Source organism: Thalassophryne amazonica, chromosome 10, assembly GCF_902500255.1.
Source record: "Thalassophryne amazonica chromosome 10, fThaAma1.1, whole genome shotgun sequence".
NCBI lineage: Eukaryota > Metazoa > Chordata > Actinopteri > Batrachoidiformes > Batrachoididae > Thalassophryne > Thalassophryne amazonica.
This window is the reverse complement of record NC_047112.1, coordinates 96,994,168-97,017,564: the sequence shown is the minus strand read 5'-3', so window position 1 is coordinate 97,017,564 and position 23,397 is coordinate 96,994,168. Positions and strand designations below refer to the sequence as shown.

The 23,397-nt window shown below is 40.9% G+C and overlaps 1 protein-coding gene across 2 annotated transcripts in view; it reads left to right on the top strand.

Annotated features, from left to right (window-relative positions):
• Window positions 1-1,571: 1,571 nt before the first annotated feature.
• Window positions 1,572-23,397, top strand: part of LOC117519247 (gastrula zinc finger protein xFG20-1-like) — a 44,987-nt gene continuing 23,161 nt past the window's right edge. For both annotated transcript variants that reach the window (XM_034180567.1, XM_034180566.1), the window contains exon 1: window positions 1,572-2,008. In XM_034180567.1, the coding sequence (XP_034036458.1) occupies window positions 1,801-2,008 (208 nt within the window). In that variant the 5' untranslated portion in view covers window positions 1,572-1,800. The remainder of the gene's footprint in view (window positions 2,009-23,397) is intronic.

Here is a 23,397-nt window from a genome sequence, read left to right as displayed (position 1 = left end):
TTTTGGGGGGACATGGAAATGAATGTCACATTACAAAAAAACAAAATAATAATACTGAGGCATTTTGATGAAATGTAGAAGTTAGGTATTACAAAAGGCATGCCGTGATTGCACTTAGTTTCAAAAGGACCAAGGTCTCATATTGTACTTGATTATGAGTTAGGAAAGAGGTGGTGTCATGGTGTGTGCTATAGCTTGGACATCCTTGTTCTATGGGCACATTTCAAATTCACTTATTTGAAAGAACTACATGTGGTGTGTCTGTGCTGTTTCGGGTCTACACAAAGGCTTGTTATACAAGTGTATGAATGCAGTTGTGCACCTTGATGTATCACATTAATATACTGCTATCAGTGCAACTTTTAAAGAATATAAACATAACTCAGAATGTACTTTTTTAAGTTCCTTATTTATAGGGAAGCTCCCATACCAAATGTGAAAGTGACAGGCCTGTTCTGTATTTACTTATTTTAGGGAATTCAGAATTAAAAACGAAAGCCGTGAACAAGGTTCACTAACCATATAACCACAAAACACAAACTACTGTATCTAGGGGTTCCTGTCTGCAATGAAATAGCAAATGTAAAAGAATCAATTATGTAAATTGACAGTGAATGCATCAGGAAAACAACACTGCTGAGGTTTTTTGTTTGTTTGCTTGTTTGTTTTTGGCTTTTGCATTTATCATCTGTTTTTATAATTTGGAATTGTATAATTCCTTTGCCTGATCGAATTCGACATGAATGCCACGATTCAAGGACAAGTATCTAGTAATTTTACCATAAACACATTTGCAGATGCTGGTGTATGTACAGAACATGCCTAAGGAAATAAAAGCCACATTAAATGAAATGATGAAGAAGAAGAAGAGCCTTTATTGTCATTGTACATACATACAATGAAATTTGTCCTCTGCATTTAACCCATTCTAATTACAGTTAGACACAATCTAACCACTAGGAGCAGTAAGCAGCCACAGTCCAGCATCCGAGGACCAACTCCAGATGTAGAGGCACTGCCTTGGTCAGGGGCAGAGAAAGGAGTAGACCCTAAATAAGCATGTGTCTGATTGTGGCAGGAAACCCACGCAGACACAGGGAGAAGATACAAACTCCACACAGAAAGGGCGGGAAGCAATCCCACGACCTTCTTGCTGTGAGGCACCAGTGCTAACCATTAAGACACCTTGCCATCCAAAAGATGCTACTTATGGATGCGCCGTGATGCATCCATACATCCCTCATGGTTGTTCTGCAACAGCATTTTATTTTATTTATTTATTTTTGCAGTTTTAAATCTGACTTGAAAACTCAAAATACGGGAGTTCTCTCTCTCTCTCTGTGTCTCTCTCTCTCTTAAAAATTTAAATGCCCTTGATCAAGATAATTTTCATAGATATCAGCGGGAAGGACGTGTCGTTTCCAGTGATGTGTTTGGTTTTATTTTTAAATTATTTCATCGTTACCAAACAGACACGTTATTAGGAGAGATCTCGCGTGAAAAGTTTAAACTCACGTGACGCTGCGCATATGATCCAGTCTTCGAATCTTATTTCGAACCACAACGCTTCACTGATGATACGACCTCCATCGCTATCAAAAGCTAACTGCTGCGGTGCGGAACAGAAGATAATTTGATTTATCTGAAAGAATGACAGCAGCGGACAACGAAGTATATTATTTTAAAGAAGCGAACAAATTACTGGAAATGCTTTCGCTTCCCATAATGCATTGCGCACCGTAGCGACCTGCTTGTTTTGTGCAAAGAGGAAAACAGCTGTGGCTTTTCTGTGTTTTCATCATGCCTAAAAGCTGTTGTATTGTTGGTTGTACGAACAATAGCGCTAAAAGAGAAGACCTGTCGTTTTACATGATCCCGAGTGAGGCTACTGAGCCCGAAAGAAGAGAGAAATGGCTCCAGGTGATCGGCAGACGAGCTAATCCAGGTAGCACGGAGCTGTGGCGGCCAAAGTCCGATTATCACTACGTCTGCTCCTCACATTTCACAGGTAAGCTCTTCATTCACAGCCTGGCTCTGCTAGTGCGGTACTAAGCGTATATTGAGGGTTTTTTTTTTTATTCAGTTCAATCCCTCGCCCATTCTTAATGTAATGTGAAGTTGCGTCAGGAAGGGTATCCGGCGTAAAACTTGGGCCAAATCAACATACACGTCCATACAAACAAGGGAGAGGTCGAAGAGACTTGGTGCGTGGGGCAGTGGTGGTCAAAACAGAAACTGTGCCACTTGTTTGTATACAACCCCTGGCAATAATTATGGAATCACCGGCCTCAGAGGATGTTCATTCAGTTGTTTAATTTTGTAGAAAAAAAGCAGATCACAGATATGACACAAAACTAAAGTCATTTCAAATGGCAACTTCCTGGCTTTAAGAAACACTATAAGAAATCAGGAAAAATAATTGTAGCAGTCAGTAACGGTTACTTTTTTAGATCAAGCAGAGGGAAAAAAATATGGACTCACTCAATTCTGAGGAATAAATTATGGAATCACCCTGTCAATTTTCATCCTCAAAACTAACACCTGCATCAAATCAGATCTGCTTGTTAGTCTGCATCTAAAAAGGAGTGATCACACCTTGGAGAGCTGTTGCACCAAGTGGACTGACATGAATCATGGCTCCAACACGAGAGATGTCAATTGAAACAAAGGAGAGGATTATCAAACTCTTAAAAGAGGGTAAATCATCACGTAATGTTGCAAAAGATGTTGGTTGTTCAGTCAGCTGTGTCTAAACTCTGGACCAAATACAAACAACATGGGAAGGTTGTTAAAGGCAAACATCTTGGTAGACCAAGGAAGACATCAAAGCGTCAAGACAGAAAACTTAAAGCAATATGTCTCAAAAATCGAAAATGCACAACAAAACAAATGAGAAACGAATGGGAGGAAACTGGAGTCAACGTCTGTGACCGAACTGTAAGAAACCGCCTAAAGGAAATGGGATTTACATACAGAAAAGCTAAACAAAAGCCATCATTAACACCTAAACAGAAAAAAACAAGGTTACAATGGGCTAAGGAAAAGCAATCGTGGACTGTGGATGACTGGATGAAAGTCATATTCAGTGATGAATCTCGAATCTGCATTGGGCAAGGTGATGATGCTGGAATTTTTGTTTGGTGCCGTTCCAATGAGATTTATAAAGATGACTGCCTGAAGAGAACAATTTCCACAGTCATTGATGATATGGGGCTGCATGTCAGGTAAAGGCACTGGGGAGATGGCTGTCATTACATCACCAATAAATGCACAAGTTTACATTGATATTTTGGACACTTTTCTTATCCCATCAATTGAAAGGATGTTTGGGGATGATGAAATCATTTTTCAAGATGATAATGCATCTTGCCATAGAGCAAAAACTGTGAAAACATTCCTTGCAAAAAGACACATAGGGTCAATGTCATGGCCTGCAAATAGTCCGGCTCTTAATCCAATTGAAAATCTTTGGTGGAAGTTGAAGAAAATGGTCCATGACAAGGCTCCAACCTGCAAAGCTGATTTGGCAACAGCAATCAGAGAAAGTTGGAGCCAGATTGATGAAGAGTACTGTTTGTCACTCATTAAGTCCATGCCTCAGAGACTGCAAGCTGTTATAAAAGCCAGAGGTGGTGCAACAAAATACTAGTGATGCGTTGGAGCGTTCTTTTGTTTTTCATGATTCCATAATTTTTTCCTCAGAATTGAGTGATTCCATATTTTTTTCCCTCTGCTTGGTCTAAAAAAGTAACCGTTACTGACTGCCACAATTATTTTTCCTGATTTCTTATAGTGTTTCTTAAAGCCAGAAAGTTGCCATTTGAAATGACTTTAGTTTTGTGTCATGTCTGTGATCTGCTTTTTTCTACAAAATTAAACAACTGAATGAACATCCTCTGAGGCTGGTGATTCCATAATTTTTGCCAGGGGTTGTAGTAATCAATCATAAGAAGAAAAATGATGAGGGCGGGCATTTTTTCTTCTTCTTAGAAACTGATACATACAATGATATTTCAAACCTAAAATACAGACAGTTGCCCAGTTCCGGATCACCTTTTTTAAAGTCTCGCCATACGGAGTCATAATGCAACTGAATGTCCTTTAATTGTTGTATTGGGTATTTGGATGTTATTTAGCTGAAAAAGTCTGGGTGGTGTAGCGCTTCCACTTAAAGTGTGAAGCCACGTTATGTGTGGTGCAAACATTTGCCAGAAATGGATCACTTTTGCCGGTTCCGGATCACGGCACTCTGTGTCACTTTGGAGGCATTCCTGGCATCTGGCTGGAGCCCTTCTAATGCAGAGTGATACACACTGTGCCCAAGAATGTGTTTTGAACACAAAATGATAGAAATGATACTTATTAAATGAGAATTTTACTTAGTTTCGAAAAGCGCCGTTATGTTTTTACGAGCAAAAAATGAAGTGTGGAGGTGAGATTTCTCCCAAATTAAAAAGTAAAAGCCCCCACATTCATGCCTATTTGTGATTTTGAGATGACCCCCAAAGTCCACAAGGCTCACCACTACAGACACGAGGCTGCTGCTTCAGTGATCCGCAACCGGCAAATTTTCATCTCAGAGATAAATGTGTGCAGCAATTAAACAGCAAGACATAACACACTGACATTTTCTACCCAAGTAAGTAAGTATTTTCCCACTCTAGAACCAAAAACACAGAATGGCTAACTCACCTTTGCTACGTTTTACAGATCGTTACTTTAAAACTTGAAGGAATGAGTGAGTGAGAAAAAGCGCGCACACCGCAGACACCGGGATGTCTGCTTATCACAAGTATGGCTGGATCCGGTCGAGCTTGTGGTCGTTTGTAGACAAAACATCAATCTTTCCATTGGTACCAAGTACTTGTTTATTTGTGCTGATTATGAGAAACAGCGGCGCAAAAACTACAGCAGTGATCCAGAACTGGCAATGATCCGGAACTGGGCAAGTGACTGTATGACACACACACAGCATCTGCATACCAAGCGAGGAACTGAAAATATCAGCTATTTTTAAAATAAATCTAGTTCATGTTGGTGTAGTCAGTGTATTGCACACTAGTAGCATGATAAACATACATTAGCGTACTGTGTGTGAGTGACACGGAGTAAATGATGGTGTGGCTGTCAGCGACAATAAACAGCAATTTCCTGGCTGGTGTGAGGTGCTCAGCTCTCCCCCCTTCTGATCAGTACCTTGCCTTCACTGCGAATGCGGCATTTCGGAGCATACTGCCATCAATGAAATTCACCAAACATAAAAAATTAATTGGGCAGGTTTTGGCATGTGGTGGGGATGATAAACTAATGTTTTTTTGGGGGGGGTTTATGTTTGGTTTGTTCTTTTATTGGGCCTAGTCACCAGACCAGGGGTCACTGAAACTGCGCCCTAAGACCACCTACCCTCTATGTTTTCCTTGTTTATGTGCTGCAGCTGGAGTAGCTGATTTCCCAGTTCTTCATTGGCTGAGCACTAGTGAATGAGCAGGGGGTGGGGCAGGGAGTGACACCTTCCCCAAGTCATAAACAAACATTGGCAACAGTGGTTGGGGGGGACATCCTCAATGTAGCTTCCAGTCGAAATCAGTTAGCCCGGACTGATGGTTTAAGGGTTTTATTGATTTTTTGCCGTTCTCAAACCAACTTAAGAGCTTGTAGCCACTTTCGACTGAAACTAAACTTTCTCTCCCCGTTTGAGCTCCATCACGTTTCTCCTTGCGTTTGCTCACCCTCCTCGTTTTTTACCTTGTTAAGTTACCTTCCGACACTGTCCTTTTCGATACACTTCCGGGTTGAAAGGAAGTACAAAAATAAAAGCACAATAAAACATCTAATGGAAATAAATTTTACCCTTGGGTCATCACACTCCCACCAAATAATTTGGTGTTTTAACACACTTTAACTTAACACACAAATTATTTCCTTACATGAAATGACCCTTTTACAGAAAATTATGAACTTATAAACCTTCCTGTGTTTTATATTGAACTTTATCTCTAACAAGCTTCTAATAGCAGAATCAACTTGTGAACTGGGCGTTCTACCACAGATACCTTACTCACGCGTTCACCTCTTTTGCTCAGATTTTTATCTCCAAGCAATACCTTCACCCGTCTTACGAGCCCATCTTTGTCTGTTACAGTTTCTGAGACTCTTCCGAGCCTCCACATAGATCGTGGTTGTGTTTCGTCCATGTCCATTATTATATCACCTACTTGAATGTTTCTCTTAGGCTTGTGCCATCGTTGTCTGACCATGATGTTGTGGAGGTACTCCTTCCTCCAACGGCTCCAGAACTGCTCTGCCAGATACTGCACTTGGCGCCATCTCTTTTGTCCATACAGGTCCTCCCGAACAAACCTTCCTGGGGGGGGTAAAGCGGTGGTAGCCTTCATGGTGATGAGGTGATTAGGAGTCAGTGGTTCCAAACTGTTCGGATCATTGAGGTTGTCTGTTGTGAGTGGGCGGCTGTTTACGATCGCTGCTGCCTCGTACAAAAAGGTCCTTAAGGAAGTGTCATTGAGTCGACTAGGCGAGAGGCTGAGTGTATAGTTCAGAATATTTCTCACAGTCCTTATCTGTCGCTCCCACACTCCACCAGCATGGCTTGCATGAGGTGCATTGAAGACAAAATCGCATTGCTTTTCTGTGAGGAAAGTTACTAGTCTCTCAGCATCAACTTCCTGTAGAGCTGCATTCAATTCATTTTTGGCGCCTACAAAATTGGTACCGTGGTCACATTTAATCTGCTTGACCGAGCCCCGTAATGCGATAAAGCATCGCAGTCCATTGATAAATGCATCAGTTGTAAGATCATCCAACATCTCAACATGAATGGCACGAGAATAGAAACATGTGAAGAGGAGACCATATCTTTTGTGTTCTTTCCGTCCTTGTTTTATCAGAAATGGACCAAAAACATCCATGCCGCAGTAGGTAAAGGGTGGAGAGGGTTCCATTCTTTCCACTGGGAGATTACTCATTTTCTGACATTCCACAGGTCTCCTAAGTCTACGACAAAACACACACTGGCGAACATAGGATGCAACTGCTTGACCCAGTCTGGGAATCCAGTAGCCATTGGATCGTATTTCATTCATTGTCATACCTTTGCCTTGATGATTAACCCTTTCATGGCAATGTGCAATTATCAGTTTTGTGACATGATGTTCTCGAGGAATGACAGTTGGGTGTTTGAAAAAGCTTGAAAGGGATGAGTGGTGCAGTCGTCCTCCCACCTTGAGCACAGCATCTCTGTCCAAAAACATGTCAAGAGGGTGCAGTTTGTTGTTACTCGGTAATGGTCTACCTTTGCTTAGTAACTTTATTTCTTCCCGATATGCTGGTCTTTGGAGAGCTTTGATGATTACAAGCTCTGCCTTTTGTCGTTCACTTACAGTAGAGTGTGCCTTTGATTTATCCTTCAGCAGACGGCGTCTGAGACGTGCTACAGCACTGATGGCATGAGACCAGGATGAAAACTTTACCAGTCGATCAGCAAGACTCACATGTTCGGTTGTTTGTGTGTGTAATATTTGCACCTTCCTCACTTCTGGATCTCCGATTGGAAGTTCAGTACTCTCCTTTGTGGGGTGGTGTATTTCCCTTTCCCACAGGAATTTAGGACCTGTGAACCAGTCAGATGACAGTAGTTCATCCATTGTTGTTCCCCTGGATGCCTTGTCTGCAGAGTTTTCACAGGTGGGAACATAAAACCACTGTTGTGGGATTGTACTATTGCAAATCTTCTGTACTCTATTCGCGACAAAGGTGTGGAAGCGTCTTGCTTCGTTATTTATGTATCCTAGGATGACCTTTGAATCTGTCCAAAAGAACTCTTCCACATTGTCATACAGTAGTTCTTCTCTGAGCAGGCTACTCACTGTGACTGAGACTGCTGCTGCAGTGAGTTCCAACCTTGGGATGGTGGTGACCTTTGTGGGAGAGACACGAGCCTTTCCCATGACAAAAGCACAGTGAACATCTCTGTCACTGTTTATCAGTCTTAGATATGAACATTGTCCGTATCCAGTGGTGCTTGCATCTGAGAAATGATGCAGTTCCCTTTTCACCACTTCTCCAAAGCCATCAGGCACATAACATCTAGCTATCTGCAATTTCTCTAGTTTGATGAGATCTTTTCTCCAACACTCCCACCGTGGCCTTAGATGTTCAGGCAGTGGGTCATCCCATCCAGTACCTTGACGACACATCTCCTGCAGGATTTTTTTGCCATTGAGAAGGTAGGGGGCGACAAATCCCAAAGGATCGTATATAGATGCTACAGTTGACAACATCCCACGCCGTGTAGGAGGTTGTTCTCTTGGCACAAAGTTGAATGTGAAGCAGTCTCTTTCTATGCTCCAGTGAATACCCAGTGCTCTCTCTGTTGTTTCAGAGAAAGCAAGGTCCTTTGTTTTGATGTCCTTTGCATGTTCTGATGCTGGTATGCTGTTTAGAAGTGCATCGCTGTTCGATACAAACTTGTGTAGCCGCAGACCACCCTTTGCACAAATTTCACGAGCCTCTTGTGCCAGCCGTATACCATCTTCTACGGTCTTTGCACTTGTTACTCCATCATCCACATAAAAGTCTCTGGCTATGAACTGAGAACCTAGTGGGAACGCAAGACTGTTCTCATTGGCTAGGTGTTTTAGCCCATAATTTGCACACCCTGGGGAGGAGACGGCGCCAAACAGATGTACTGTCATCCTGTACGCTTGTGGCTGTGTGCTTGTATCTCCATTTTTCCACCACAAGAAGCAGAGGTAGTTGCGATCATTCTCTTGGACTTGAAACTGGTGAAACATTTTCTCTATGTCGCACATTAGAGCTATTTGATGCTGCCGGAAGCGTAGAAGAACACCTGTCATATTGTTGATCATGTCTGGTCCAGTCAGGAGTTGCTCATTGAGACTGGTTCCTTTATGCTTGGCTGAACACTCAAAAACCACACGCAGCTTATCAGGTTTCTTTGGGTGATAAATGCCATGATGTGGTATATACCACGTTTCACCAGGAAATGCATCATCTTGAGCTTCCTCAGCATCACCTCTTTGAATGATGTCATTCATGTACTTGACATAATCTTCCTTGTATGTCTCGTCTCGGGCAAATTTCCTCTTGAGTTGGTTAAGTCGGACCTCTGCGAGCTGTCTGTTATCAGGCATCTGTGGTCTTTCCTTAAAGGGGAGTGGCATTTTGTAATGACCTTGTTCACTCTTCCTTATGCCCTTTTTGAGTTTGTCGAGGAAGATGAGATCCTCTTGTGACAATGTTCGGTCATTTTTGCTGACCTCTTTGAAGTCACTTTCCAATGCACGAATTGCATCCATGGGAGTTACTGAAGGGATCTCTTTTACAGTGACACGGTGACAGAGGCTGCTTGTCATATCAGTCTCAAGACAAGGTTCTGAGCTGCCAACTATACTCCATCCTAAGTCTGTCTGCACAGCATAAGGCTCATCATTTTGGCCTAGTATCACTTGTCTTGGTGCTAAGGCTCGGGGACAGTTATAACCAATCAAGAGAGCTACTTCACAACTGAGGAGTGGTGGGACTTCATCGATAATTGGTGATAAATGACTCCAGCGTTTGGCTGTTTCACGAGTTGGTATGTGATTGCGGTTTGCCGGAATACAGTCCTTCGTGTATGCAGGAGGGAGCTGGATAACTGTTGCAGAGCTGTAGCCCCTGACACGGAGACCACACACCTTTCCACTGCTTACAACTGTATTCTTTCCCATCATGGTAGTTAATTTTAATTTCACTGGATAAACATTGGTTTGCAGTTCATGGCTCACATCCTGATCAATGAAGGCGGTGTCACTTTGTGTGTCCAGTAGTGCATAGACAAGCTTTTCCTTGCAAGGATTTGCAGTTGATGACACCCACACTGGAACTATCATTGAGGTGTTGACAGATTGTCCTTCTCTGGCGATGTTAAGTGACATGGCGGTTGTTGTCTCTGGTGTGTCAATTTGTGCTGCACTTTCAATATTCATATGCCTTTCTCTTTTCAGATCACTACTGTAATTTACATCATGAAGGCAGCTTGGATGCCTTTTTGCACATATGTCACAAGTAAGGCGGTATTTACAGTCCTTCACACCGTGACCTGGTTTCAAACAGCCATAGCACAATTTATTGTCCTTGACAAATGACCTTCGATTTTTCAGAGGCATTTTCATGAGGTTTGGGCACTTGTGGAGTTGATGTGTGTCTTGGCACAACATGCATGGAGATCCCGTGCGTGTTTTATGAGTACATTGTTCATCTCTTTGTACAGTCGTTTTTGTATTGAATACACTGGCCTTGTTTCTTTTATTGTCTTTTGGATTACCTTTGTCGCCTGTTGTCTCCAGAGAACGGAGTGCATGAATAGAGGTGACTGGGTTACAGGCAACTTCCGCTTCTTCTGAAAGAAATGCAGCAAAATCATTGAAGCGGGGAAACTCTTTACCTTCCATCAGGGCCTTTGTAACATGGCGATTCCACCTGGCAGCTAACCAGTCTGGCAGTTTCTGTGTGAGCCTTTGGTTTTCTTCACAGTCGTTTAATATTTCCAGGCCCTTTACATGGGGTATAGCAAGCATGCATGCATTTGTGAAATCTGAAAAGCGTCTTAGCCCTTCAGCGTCTTTAGACTGTATTTTTGGCCAACCTGATAGCCTCTCTCTGAATGCTCTTTGAATAACGAATGTTTGGCTATACCGCTGGTTAAGCTTTTCCCAGGCATCTCGGTAGGCTTCCTCATCATTTCTGAAGAAGGTTCCTTCAAGGCATTTACGAGCTGGACCGCTCACATACCTTTTAAGGTAATAGAGTTTGTCTGCAGCTGAGATGCCCTTTTGATCAATCAGTGACATGAAGGAGGATTTCCATTCAATAAAGAGGATTGGCTCTCCATTGAACACCGTCGGCTCTGGTGTAGGAAGTCTGTTCATCATTATGCTGTCTTGAACTGCCTTTGCAAGCTGAGCGACACTAGGGGTTACTGATGATGTAGGTGTGTTAGATGGCAGCTGAGATGCGCTGTTGGGGATGACTTGCTCACTTCTGACTGATTGGACGTCTCCCACCTGTATTATTTGTCTGTTGTAAGCTTCAAGCCTGACTCGGGCTGCTTCCACCTCTTTCTCAGCCTGCAGACGCTCCAACTCAGATCTTTGAATTTCCATTTCTTTCTTGTGTTGTTCTTCCAAAGCCTTAATCCTTTCCTTCTGCTTTCTTTCCTCTTGAGCGATCTTGTACTCGACCTCCTTCACTGCCAGCTCTGCGGCTGCCTCAGCCTGTTTCGATGCAAGGTGAGAAGATGAGGAATGGTGGGTACTATTTGAATTTGCAGCAGTAGAACCATATATGGAGAGCGCATAGTCACGATCTAGAAGCTCACGTAGATTACTTCTTACATCATCTCCATCAACACCAGATAATCTTTCAAAGATGATTTTCATAATGTCACGAGTTACTGCTTCACAAGCGTCAATTTTTCTCCGTAAATCTGCTGGTGGTGCCACGTGGCTCCTTATTTCAGAGTACAGTTTCATGATGTCATCTTTACCCTTTTCTGATATGTCTGCGAGTGATGACAGAATTATTTCACTTAGGTCTGATTTTAATTTTTTCCTTGCTGCACGTGCTTCCATTTTCCACTGTTCATATAAGTACAAAAGTCTTTTTTCCTTTTTATTTAATTCTTCCTTTTGATAAGCAAGCATCCTTTCAGTTGGTGTTTTTATTCTTTCAGAGCGGCGTGGCACATCAGGCATGTCCTGGCCTCTACTCTCTGAATGAGCCACCAGATTTTCTTGCCACTTAATTGTTGCTTGCATGACTTCCACTGTGTTCTCACTTTCATTTTGAAGAGAAACTTTAAAATTCTCAGTTCCCTTTTGTAGACACGGGGTCTGCCCGTTAATGTCCTGTGAGTTCTCCATGTTTAATTCAGATGTTCGTTCCGTTGTCCTTTCAATTTTCCGACCAACTGCTGTCACCTGCTGTCCGTCTTGGGTACACACCGTTGAACCTCGAGACCACGAGGCGGCGAGTGGTCAAGCTCTTACTGTAGCTTCCAGTCGAAATCAGTTAGCCCGGACTGATGGTTTAAGGGTTTTATTGATTTTTTTGCCGTTCTCAAACCAACTTAAGAGCTTGTAGCCACTTTCGACTGAAACTAAACTTTCTCTCCCCGTTTGAGCTCCATCACGTTTCTCCTTGCGTTTGCTCACCCTCCTCGTTTTTTACCTTGTTAAGTTACCTTCCGACACTGTCCTTTTCGATACACTTCCGGGTTGAAAGGAAGTACAAAAATAAAAGCACAATAAAACATCTAATGGAAATAAATTTTACCCTTGGGTCATCACACTCAATGTTTTGATTATTGGAAGTAGGGCTGGGTGCTTAGTCTCTTAAGCCTTAAACAGACATTTTACAAGCAGGGTGAGAAAGCAGGTAAAATATTGGTGTGGCAAATAAGAAAACTGGAGTGCAAATCACCAATCACAACAAGTAACAGAGGAGTACATGCTTTTAGAGCCAGAGGAAGTTAATTTAGCTTTTAGGAATTATTATGCAGAGCTATATAAAACACAATCTACCATGCAAGAGGAAAATATTGATGATTTTTAAAGCAAACTAGAAATACCAAAAATTTCAGAAGAAGATAAAAATGATCTTGATTTGTAAATTACCATTGAAGGTGCAATAGATTGTATGAAATCTGGCAAAACAGCAGGGCCAGATGGTTTCCCAACAGATTTATATAACAAATATAAAGACAAATTATCAACCACCTACTACTCTACATGTTTAATGAAGCCTTTTAAATTTGAGAATCTTCCTCCATTGAATATGACAATGATTATGTTTTTACCAGAGGCTGAGACACTCTCTGTAGCCGGTAATCAATTCACCCTATTGAGGTTTCAAATCCTGCAAAATCTCACGAGATCTCAGAGGTGGCTTTCACTGTGAGCTGTATATGCTTTTAAATTGTATCATATATATATAAACGTAACGGCTGCTCTCTCTGCAGCTGTCACTTCCTTTACCAAAACTGGCTAAACTATCAAATAAATGTGAAAAGTTTAGACCAATTAGTTTATTATTTCTAAAATACTGACTTCACTGATTAACTGATTCCAACTACTCAAAGCGTTATTAATCAGTGAAATCACCTGGTGGAGTGGGTGGTTGCTAAGAAAAGTGGCACCCTGTCAGCCCTTTCTGGAACAAGTTGAATACCCCTATTTTACAGTATATTTTAGAAACAGTTGCATCATATAGTGATATTTCAGGCTATAAAACCAATAAATCTGAATCCTCAGTCTACACAAGACAATCAGTCCAATCCCAGAGACATTACAGTTCAATGTAGTAATATCATTTGAGTATTTGGGAATACAAATTTTGCGAGATCTTGAACAAATTGTTGAAACAAATTATAATCTCACAATAGAGAGAAAACTGACCCACCTTTCGTCAAAAAAGTGACAGCTGCCAATCAAAATCGACTGTCACTAAGCCCCGCCCCCTCTATGACGTCATAGCCAATCAGAATCGATGACGTCACTGTCCCGCCTCCAAGCCCCGCCCCTTATGACATCACAGCCAATCATAATCGATGACGTCACTATGCCCCGCCCCTGATCCCGCCTCCGAGCCCCCGCCCCTTATGACGTCACATCCAATCAGAGTCGATGACGTCAGTATGTCCCGCCCCGCCCCCGGCTCCTCCCCTGGCTCCTCCCCTAGCCCCACCCCCAAGCTCCTCCCCTAACCCCGGCCAAGCACCGCCTCCAAGCCATACCTCCCCTCCCACCCAGGGTCTAATATTTTAATGTCATTTTATTTCATGAATTAAAGAATGATTAAAAATACCTAGATCTTTTTAATGTATTAAAGAATTAACTAATTCTGAAATAATTAAACATAAATCAGTGTCTATTATTTAATGCCCCTTTAATATTTTTAATTCTTAAATTATTACGTTTCCTTTTCTGTTTTTTAATTCGTAAATTAAAGAAGGGGTACAAATAGCCGTCTCTCGGCTGTAAGTCTTTGCAGCAAGACGGTCAAATACCCACGCATAGAGCCGCTCGCGGAAACATGACCCCACGGCTGTAAAACCTGTTGCAGACGCTGTGTCTGTGTGTGTGCGTGTGCGTGTGTGTGCGTGTGTGTGCGTGTGTGTGCGTGTGTGTGTGTGTGTGTGGCGGGACACCCGCTGAGCGGAGATGCTGCCCCGAGGTGATGAACCCGAAGAACAATAAACAATGCTCCTTATCACTCACGCCAAAGGATGTTTCAATAAACAAAGCTCCTTATCACTCACGCCAAATGGTGTTTCTTTTAAGATATTACCCGATCATCATGGTGCGCGGGACACCCGCTGATCGGAGATGCCGCCCAGAGGTGATGAAGGCGGAAAAAAACAAAGTTTCTTCTCCGTCACTCCCGGCAGGGTGGCTGGGTGTCAGGCCAGATGGTATTTTTAGAGCAAAAGGTACCAGTAAGTGTTTTTCACAAAAAACCTCGTTTGAAAAACAATTTACCCTTTTCAACAATATTATAGGAAAGAACACAGGCTGTATAAGGTTTAGAATATGTGCTTTATTACATTCATTAAAGTCACACACACAGAGAAAAAAGCAATTGTTCATGTTTATTAAACACAGCATACGTGAAGGAAAACATTAAGAAAAAAGTATTTGGTCCACTTACATGAAGAAAAAAAGTATACGTTCATGTTTATTAAACACAACATACGTGAAGGAAAACATTAAGAAAAAAGTACTTGTTCCAGTTACCTGAAGAAAAAAGCATATTTTCATGGTTATTAAACACAAATTTGGTCCACTTACATGAAGAAAAAAGCATACGTCCATGTTTATTAAAGGGTAACCATCAGGCTGTCGCTGTAAATTAGCTGATAGATGATTATTGTGTCTCCAGCTGCGTATAATAAACTCAAGTCTGCTCAAAGCCACTTTTCTAAGGCAACAAGTTCGCATATTTTTTTTTGTAAAGTCAACTTATTATATTTTACACATTTTGGGATTCAAACATCAAATCCTTATCTCAACACTTCACGGTAACGTTCACATGCCAGCAGCTTGGATGTTAAGTCCTAAATCTAAACATTTTCTTTGCTCACTTGTATCGCTGCAAGTTCCTGCTTTACCACCTCATTCTGACCAAGAAACATCTGAAGTGGGTCAAAAAAATAACTGAAACTGTTCTTGAAAGCAGCTTTCTCCTGGTTAGTTTTTAATACACCCTGAAGACATCAAGATTCTCTGATCAGATTTCTTGGGAGACTTTCCAAAAGGGAGACATGTATTGTTTTAATATGAAAATCAGCCGTCAGCATTTTATGTCAAGTGTTCCCTGAAAATCACAGATAACTGAATGACGGAGAACTGAAGCAACAACTTTGAAGTTTCAAATAAAACAGGGTTCATCAGCATTTTCTGGTTTATCAGAATCTGAATCAGAACAGCTTTTAATGGCCAAGTATCCACAGAATACATGGAATTTGACTTTGGTTTGAGCCGCACTCTCTCTGTACACTGTAAATGCATGCAAACATACAAACGAATTAAGTTAACCAGACTCAGTTTTCAAGCTGTAGCTTCAAGAAAATTAAGTTGACCTGAATATGATGAATGAACAAAACTATTTTGAGAATTAAGCCGTCACTTGCTGGATGCTCACAGTAAATACATTACTGTAATTTATTTTTTTCAGTACAGCAAAATAAACAAGTTACTGTAATCTAGATTTTAAGTGTATTTGAGTACTGCACACTCGCAATAATTAAGGTAATCAAATCTGCTTCAAGACAACATAAATTACTTTGTAAGGCAGCAAGTTTGCATTTTTTGATTATTTTCATTTTTAGTAAAGTCATCTTATTATTTTTTACAGTGTAAGGCATGTAGAAATACCCTAAACAGCGAATAATCCGCAGTAAAAATTGTACAACGTGTTTTTAAAAACCGCTTGTAATTATGAACAAACTAGTTTAGCTAACAACTGCTACAGAAAGGTGAACATTTATTAAAATGAATCTGAAATACACGAGTTGACCAACATCAGGAGGGTAAGAGTTCTAATGTTAAAACTCGCTGTTGTTACTCCGCTGTTTTATGATTTGTAAAAAGCTGCACCAGGCACTTGAAAATTGCACATTTCCGACCAATTCTGTCAAAAACATTAACAGCCTGTGAGCCGACACACTGCTGTCAGTGTGACAAGAGGAAAGTGTGTCATGTAGAATCTGTGCATTTGTTCAGAGCGTATAATTATAAATCTCAAGTCGTTTTAACGTGGATAAAGATTTAAATGCGGTTGTTTTGCAGAAGTTCCACTGAAAACACACAGAAGCTGTAATTTTTACAATTCACACGCCGTATCTTTGATAGAAACAGTCGGTGGTCATTTATTGAGAAATCTAACTGGCGGAGGGTTTTACGCTTTAAACGCTTATTTGGTTGTGAAAAGCTCCACAAAAACTTCTACTTTTCGAGCTGATGCTGACTGTTTGCATAAATTTTTGGCTGAGTGGGGAAACGTCTGACATTATATAGCCAATATGTTTTTTTTTTCTTACTTTATGGACCTTTAAAAACTTTAGTCATATTACTAAATCATTGTTTTTCTTTTTTTCTTACCTCATGAAGGCGACTCTCTCTCCGGCTCCCCGTGTCGTCTAATAACCCTCTGGGCTTAATTTGTCTTCTTCTTCTCGTTAAACCAGAATAAACTTTTTATGCATCGCAATTATTCTCTCTCAAAAACATTCATTAATACCAGTCCAAAATATCCTCGAACCTCCGGGCATCTTGCAGGAGCGACGGTCACGTCTCGCCACAAACTGAAAGAAAAGATGCGACTTATTAAATATTTAGCCTACACTTTTAAAAAAAAAACGTCATGATGTGATTTTTTTCTTCTTACCGTGTAACACGAGTCCGTCCCCGCGGCGCCCTGTTGACGGTTCGACAGACCTCCGTCGGTTAGAACACACCAGCTCCGCGTTATTAACCTGTATTTTTAATATAAATGAGATTTCAGAGGGTTTACTATCTCTGCTGCTGTGTCTGGGGGAAAAAACTTGATTAAACAGCGTTAAATAAACTCCTAACAGAATATCCACAAACTGTAACACAGACCATACTTATTAATGAAATATTTACACTTTAAAAAGTTATGAGCTGATTTTCTTACGTCATAAAGGAGAGTCTGTCCCTGGCCTGTCGTGTCGTCTAAATGATTCTCGGGGGTTAATTTGTCAGGCCGAATTCTTCTGCTCCATCAGAATAAACTTTTCTCACCGTGGGGCTCTATATCTAACAAAAAAACATCATTTAAAAAAATGTTTTTACCGCCGAGGATCTTTTTTAAAAAAAAAAAAACAGAAGCATTTCTATCAAAAGATTACTTAATTCACTTGCCGTGAAAGACTTTCGCACTCTGAAGAAAAAGAAAACTTCATTCTGAGAGAATGAACGTCTGCTCCTGTCAGCGGCTGGAATGAAGGAAAAACACTGCAGCAGGAGGCGGAACAGGAAAACTGGACCAGCCTCCAAAACAAGCTCATTACCCACCGGTGTCAGGTTTTATGGTGGACCCAAAAAACACACGTAATCATCGATCAGGGGATTTAGCCTGACACCTCGGACCGAGGGACACAGCAGGACCTCATAAAAATATTGCTTCAAACGGGATCTGTGACGCTGGCCCGGTTTGTCAAAAGAGGTGCGACCTTTAAAAAATTAATTAAAAAACAGAAAAGGAAATGTAATAATTTAAGAATTAAAGATATTAAAGGGGCATTAAATAATAGACAGTGATTTATGTTTAATTATTTCAGAATTAGTTAATTCTTTAATACATTAAAAGATCTAGGTATTTTTAATCATTCTTTAATTCATGAAATAAAATGACATTAAAATATTAGACCCTGTGTGGGAGGGGAGGTATGGCTTGGAGGCGGTGCTTGGCCGGGGTTAGGGGAGGAGCTTGGGGGTGGGGCTAGGGGAGGAGCCAGGGGCGGAACTAGGGGAGGAGCCGGGGGCGGGGCTTAGGGGCGGGACATACTGACGTCATCGACTCTGATTGGATGTGACGTCATAAGGGGCGGGGGCTCGGAGGCGGGATCAGGGGCGGGGCTTAGGGGCGGGGCATAATGACATAATCGATTATGATTGGCTGTGACGTCATAAGGGGCGGGGCTTGGAGGCGGGACTAGGGGAGGGGCTTAGGGGCGGGACATAGTGACGTCATCAATTCTGATGGGCTATGACGTCATAGAGGGGGCGGGGCTTAGTGACGTGGCCGATTTTGATTGGCAGCTGTCACTTTTTTGACGAAAGGTGGGTCAGTTTTCTCTCTCACAATGATGGGAATAAGTGATTCTATTGATGGATGGATTCTATTAACAATGTCCACGATTGGGAGAATTAATATAATTCAAATGAATATGTTACCTAAACTTCTCTGTGTGTTCCAGAATGTTGCCCTGCTACCTCCTCCAGGGTTTTTCATGCAAATCAAAGTGTTAATATGGTTTATATGGAGAAACAGAAGACCCAGGCTTTGACTGTTCCTATTATACTTGCTATATGACTGTGGAGGCCTAAAATGCCCAGATTTCCAGTTGTACTATTGGGCTACACAATTGAGATATGACATTTACTATTAGCACAGATTTACCACACTAAGTGGGTATGGAAGCTCAAGGACTGACATTAACATTCCCTTTATACTTATATTCAAACTCAATTTAAAAAAACTACTGAAAACCGCGAAAAAATCTAATTCTAAAAAAATGTGATAAGCGTATGGAGGGATGTTTAAAAAAAAAAACTGCATGAAACATACAACCCCAATTCCAATGAAGTTGGGATGTTGTGTGAAATGTAAATAAAACAGAATACAGTTATTTGCAAATCATCTTCAACCTATATTCAGTTGAATACACCACAAAGACAAGATATTTAATGTTCAAACTGATAGACTTTTTTTGTTTTTGTGCAAATATTTGCTCATTTTGAAATGGATGCCTGCAACACATTTCAAAAAAGCTGGGACAGGGGCAACAAAAGACTGGGAAAGTTGATGGATGCTCAAAGAACACCTTTTTGGAACATTCCACAGGTGAATAGGTTATTTGGAAACAGGTGAGTGTCAGTGTAAATGGAGCATCCCCAAAAGGCTCAGCCATTCACAAGCAAAGATGGGGAAACAAAGATGTGAACAGCTGCGTGAAAAAATAGTCCAACAGTTTAATAACAATATTTCTCAACGTTCAGTTGCAAGGAATTTAGGGATTCCATCACCTACAGTCCATAATATAATCAGAAGATTCAGAGAATCTGGAGAACGTTCTACATATAAGCGGCAAGGCCGAAAACCAATATTGAATGCCTGTGACCTTCGATCCCTCAGGCGGTACTGCATTAAAAACCAACATCAAGGATCTTACTGTGTGGGCTCAGAAACACTTCAGAAAACCATTGTCAGTTAACACAGTTCGTCGCTACATCTACAGGTGCAAGTTAAAACTCTACCATGCAAAGCAAAAGCCATACATCAGCAAAATCCAGAAACGCCGCCGCCTTCTCTGGGCCTGAGCTCAAAGTGGATAAGTGTGCACATTTCAATTTGTTTTTGGAACTCATGGACGTCATGTCCTCCGGACAAAAGAGGAAAAAGACCATCCAGATTGTTATCAGCACAAAGTTCAGAAGCCAGCATCTGTGATGGTATGGGGGTGTGTTAGTGCCCATGGCATGGGCAACTTACACATCTGTGACGGCATCATCAATGCTGAAAGGTACATCCAGGTTTTGGAGCAACACATGCTGCCATCCAAGCAACATCGTTTTCAGGGACGTCCCTGCTTATTTCAGCAAGACAATGCCAAGCCACATTCTGCACATGTTACAACAGTGTGGCTTCGTAGCAAAAGAGTGCGGGTACTAGACTGGCCTGCCTGCAGTCCAGACCTGTCGCCCATTGAAAATGTGTGGTGCATTATGAAGCGCAAAATATGACAACAGAGACCCCAGACTGTTGAACAACTGAAGTCGTACATCAAACAAGAATGAGAAAGAATTCCACCTACAAACTTCAACATTTAGTGTCCTCAGTTCCCAAATGCTTATTGAGTGTTGTTAGAAGGAAAGGTGATGTAACACAGTGGCAAACATACCACTGTCCCAGCTTTTTTGAAATATGTTGCAGGCATCCACTTCAAAATGAGCAAATATTTGCACAAAAACAATGTTTTTGAACATTAAACATCTTGTCTTTGTTGTGTATTCAGTTGAATATAGGTTAAAGAGGATTTGCAAATCTGCAATCTGCAAATACTCTGTTTTTATTTAATTTTCAATTTTGTTTTCATTTATATAGTGCCAAATCATAAGAGTTGGCTCAAGGCGCTTCACACACAACGTGTGTGAAGTGTGACACAACATTTTACACAACGTCCCAACTTCATTGGAATTGGGGTTGTTTAACTTATCTCGATTCAGTCCCATTTGGGGCAACCAAGTGTTGACATCCGGCAGAACTGCTGATGCTTTTAAATTATGGTTCAGTAATGGTATAGAAATTCAAAATCATTATCTACCTGAATTTGGTGGTTCTAATGAGCTTCCAGGAGCTCCAAAATAATTTTAGTCTGAATAAAAATCTTTTTTTTTTTTTTTAGATATCAACAAATCAGAAATTTTATGTGAGTCAAAATTATCAACTGTCAAAACCAGCCCAAACAATATTAGAGAAAATGGTGACAAAGGATAATAAAAAAAAAGGGATAATTTCTGATTTTTATAATTTAATGATATTCTGAGTTTCTGAGAGCTCCAATGACAGACGTCGGGCTTGGAAAGAAGACTTAATAGATCTGTCAGAGGAAGACTGGCAAAAAAACATTAATTCTGACTCGCACCAGATTCATTAACACACGCCTCCAATTGATACAGTTTAAATAGTTGATGTGGGTGTATGTAACACCAGCAGATATAAATAGATATAATGTTAATGCACCTGATGTATGTTCAAAATGGACGGAACACAGAGGAACATTGGCACATTGTATGCGCTATCCGGTTGTTAAGTGTGACGTAACGCATCGTGATTTTCAACTTCCGGCTCCAAACAAAAAAGGCGCGCTGTCATTAACATTGAGAACTGCACTGAGACGATCTGATCAGGCTGCACTTAACACCGTTGCACATGGACAGCAGCATTAACATCGCAACATAAAACTCTTTGTATATTGTGCCTAAAACTCTCCTGGATATATTAACTGGGTTTTTAGACATTGTTACTGCTTTTGTTTTATGTAAAAATGTCAGACGCTCAGGTTGTTTCTCCATTATTTTCAATGGGAGTTGCTGTGAGCCGCGATCGCTTCCTGTTCATGTCGTTTGGGGAGAAAGTGATGTTTGCACTTTAACGTCCTGTGTATTGTAATAAATAATTTTTTATTAACAAACAAACATGTATATTTTACCTGTGCATAATCAAATATGTAAAATAAAAGAAAAAAAGTTTTATTAAGTGTTCTGACGATGGAACCAGACGAATGCGGTTAACGGAGGTGGACGCGGAGAAGGGAGGGACGGAGGTTTGCGCACAATGTAAACACAAACTAAACTTAAACTGTAAATCCCTAAAAGGATCAAACAGACGTAACTTTAATTGTAAACTTGGAGGTCTTTGTACCCGGAAACAGATCTATCACGTGATGCGTTACGTCAGCGCTTCACAACCGGATAGTTAGAAAAGTAGTACTGTTTTGGGAAGAGATAAAAGATATGGAAACGATTGTTTCCAAACAAGTGATAATGGACCCTAAGTTGTTTTAATTTGGCCTCTACACTGAGAAGCATAATTACAGTAAGAACGAACGGACATTTTTGGGTTTAGGCATACTTAATGCCAAACAATGTATATCCGTATACTGGAAGAAATCCTATAAACCAACATTGGACCAATGGCTATGGCTGTTATTGAAGGATAAAGGCAGCAAATGTACATGCTGGTTGTAGTGCGTTTCTCTCTGAAAATCTGAGTAAAATGAGTCGTTCCAGACATTGTTCAGAAGAACAGCGTACTTTGATTAAAACGTCGATTGGACAAGGGAAAACATGAAATGCAGAAAATGATAGGCTGCTCAGCTGAAATGATCTTAAATGTTTTAAAATAGCAACAAAACCAGGAAGACATGGAAGAAAACAGAAAACTGCCATTCAGATGGATCAAAGACTAGCCAGAATGGAAAAGACTCAGCCAATGATCAGCATGATCCAGCATGATCAAAGACAGTCTAAAATTACCTGTGAGTGCTGTAACAATCAGAAGACACCTATGTGAAGCCAAGCTATGGGCAAGAAGCCCCCGCAAAGTCCAATTGTTGACAAAATGACACAATGTGCTCAAGAGGTTCCAATTTGCCATTGACTGGAGTAAACAGAAATTGTGCAACTTTGTGGACTGATGAAAGTAAGATTGTTCTTTTTGGGTTGAGGGGCTATAGACACTTTGCAGATAGCTTGACCCCAAAACTGAGCTCAAGCCACAGTACACTATGAAGACAGTGAAACATGGTGGAGCAAGCATAATGATGTTTCTCATACTGTGGTCTCCGGCCTATTTATCGTATACCAGGGATTATGACATCAAAATATTTGAAGGTCACATTGCCTTATGTTGAACAGGAAATGCCCTTGAAATGGGTGTTGCAACAAGACAATGACCCCAAACACACCAGCAGCATTTTGGTTCCAGACCAACAAGATTAACATTATGGAGTGGCCAGCCCAATCCTGGAACCTTCATCCAGTAGAAAACTTGTGGGGTAACATTAAAAGTGCTGTTTCTGAGGCAAAACCAATAAATGCAGAGGAATTGTGGAATGTAGTCCAGTTCTGGGCTGCAACACTTGTTCACAGGTACCAGAAGTTGGTCAACTCCATGCAATGCAGATGTGAAGCAGTTCTCTGAAACAGTGATTGTAAAACTAAATATTAATTCAGTGATTCACAGGAAAGATAAAGCTTCAAACATTTTTCAGTTTATACAGTAAATATTTTTGTTAAAAAAAATGCAGCCACACCATTTTTTTTTTTGAATAACATATTTCTTTTTCCTCACTTTCTGTAAAGTAATAATAAATCTGATGAAATGTTTCTTCATGTTTTGATTTGGAATAGAATGTGCTGTCTTCCCAATATGTTTGCGTGCATGGAAATAAAAGCTACAGTACATCCAGAAAGTATTCACAGTGCTTCTCTTTTTCTACATTTTATGTTACAGCCCTATTACAAAATCCAGGGTGCGATTCTTCTGGATAAATCCAAAAATATGAAAATGAGG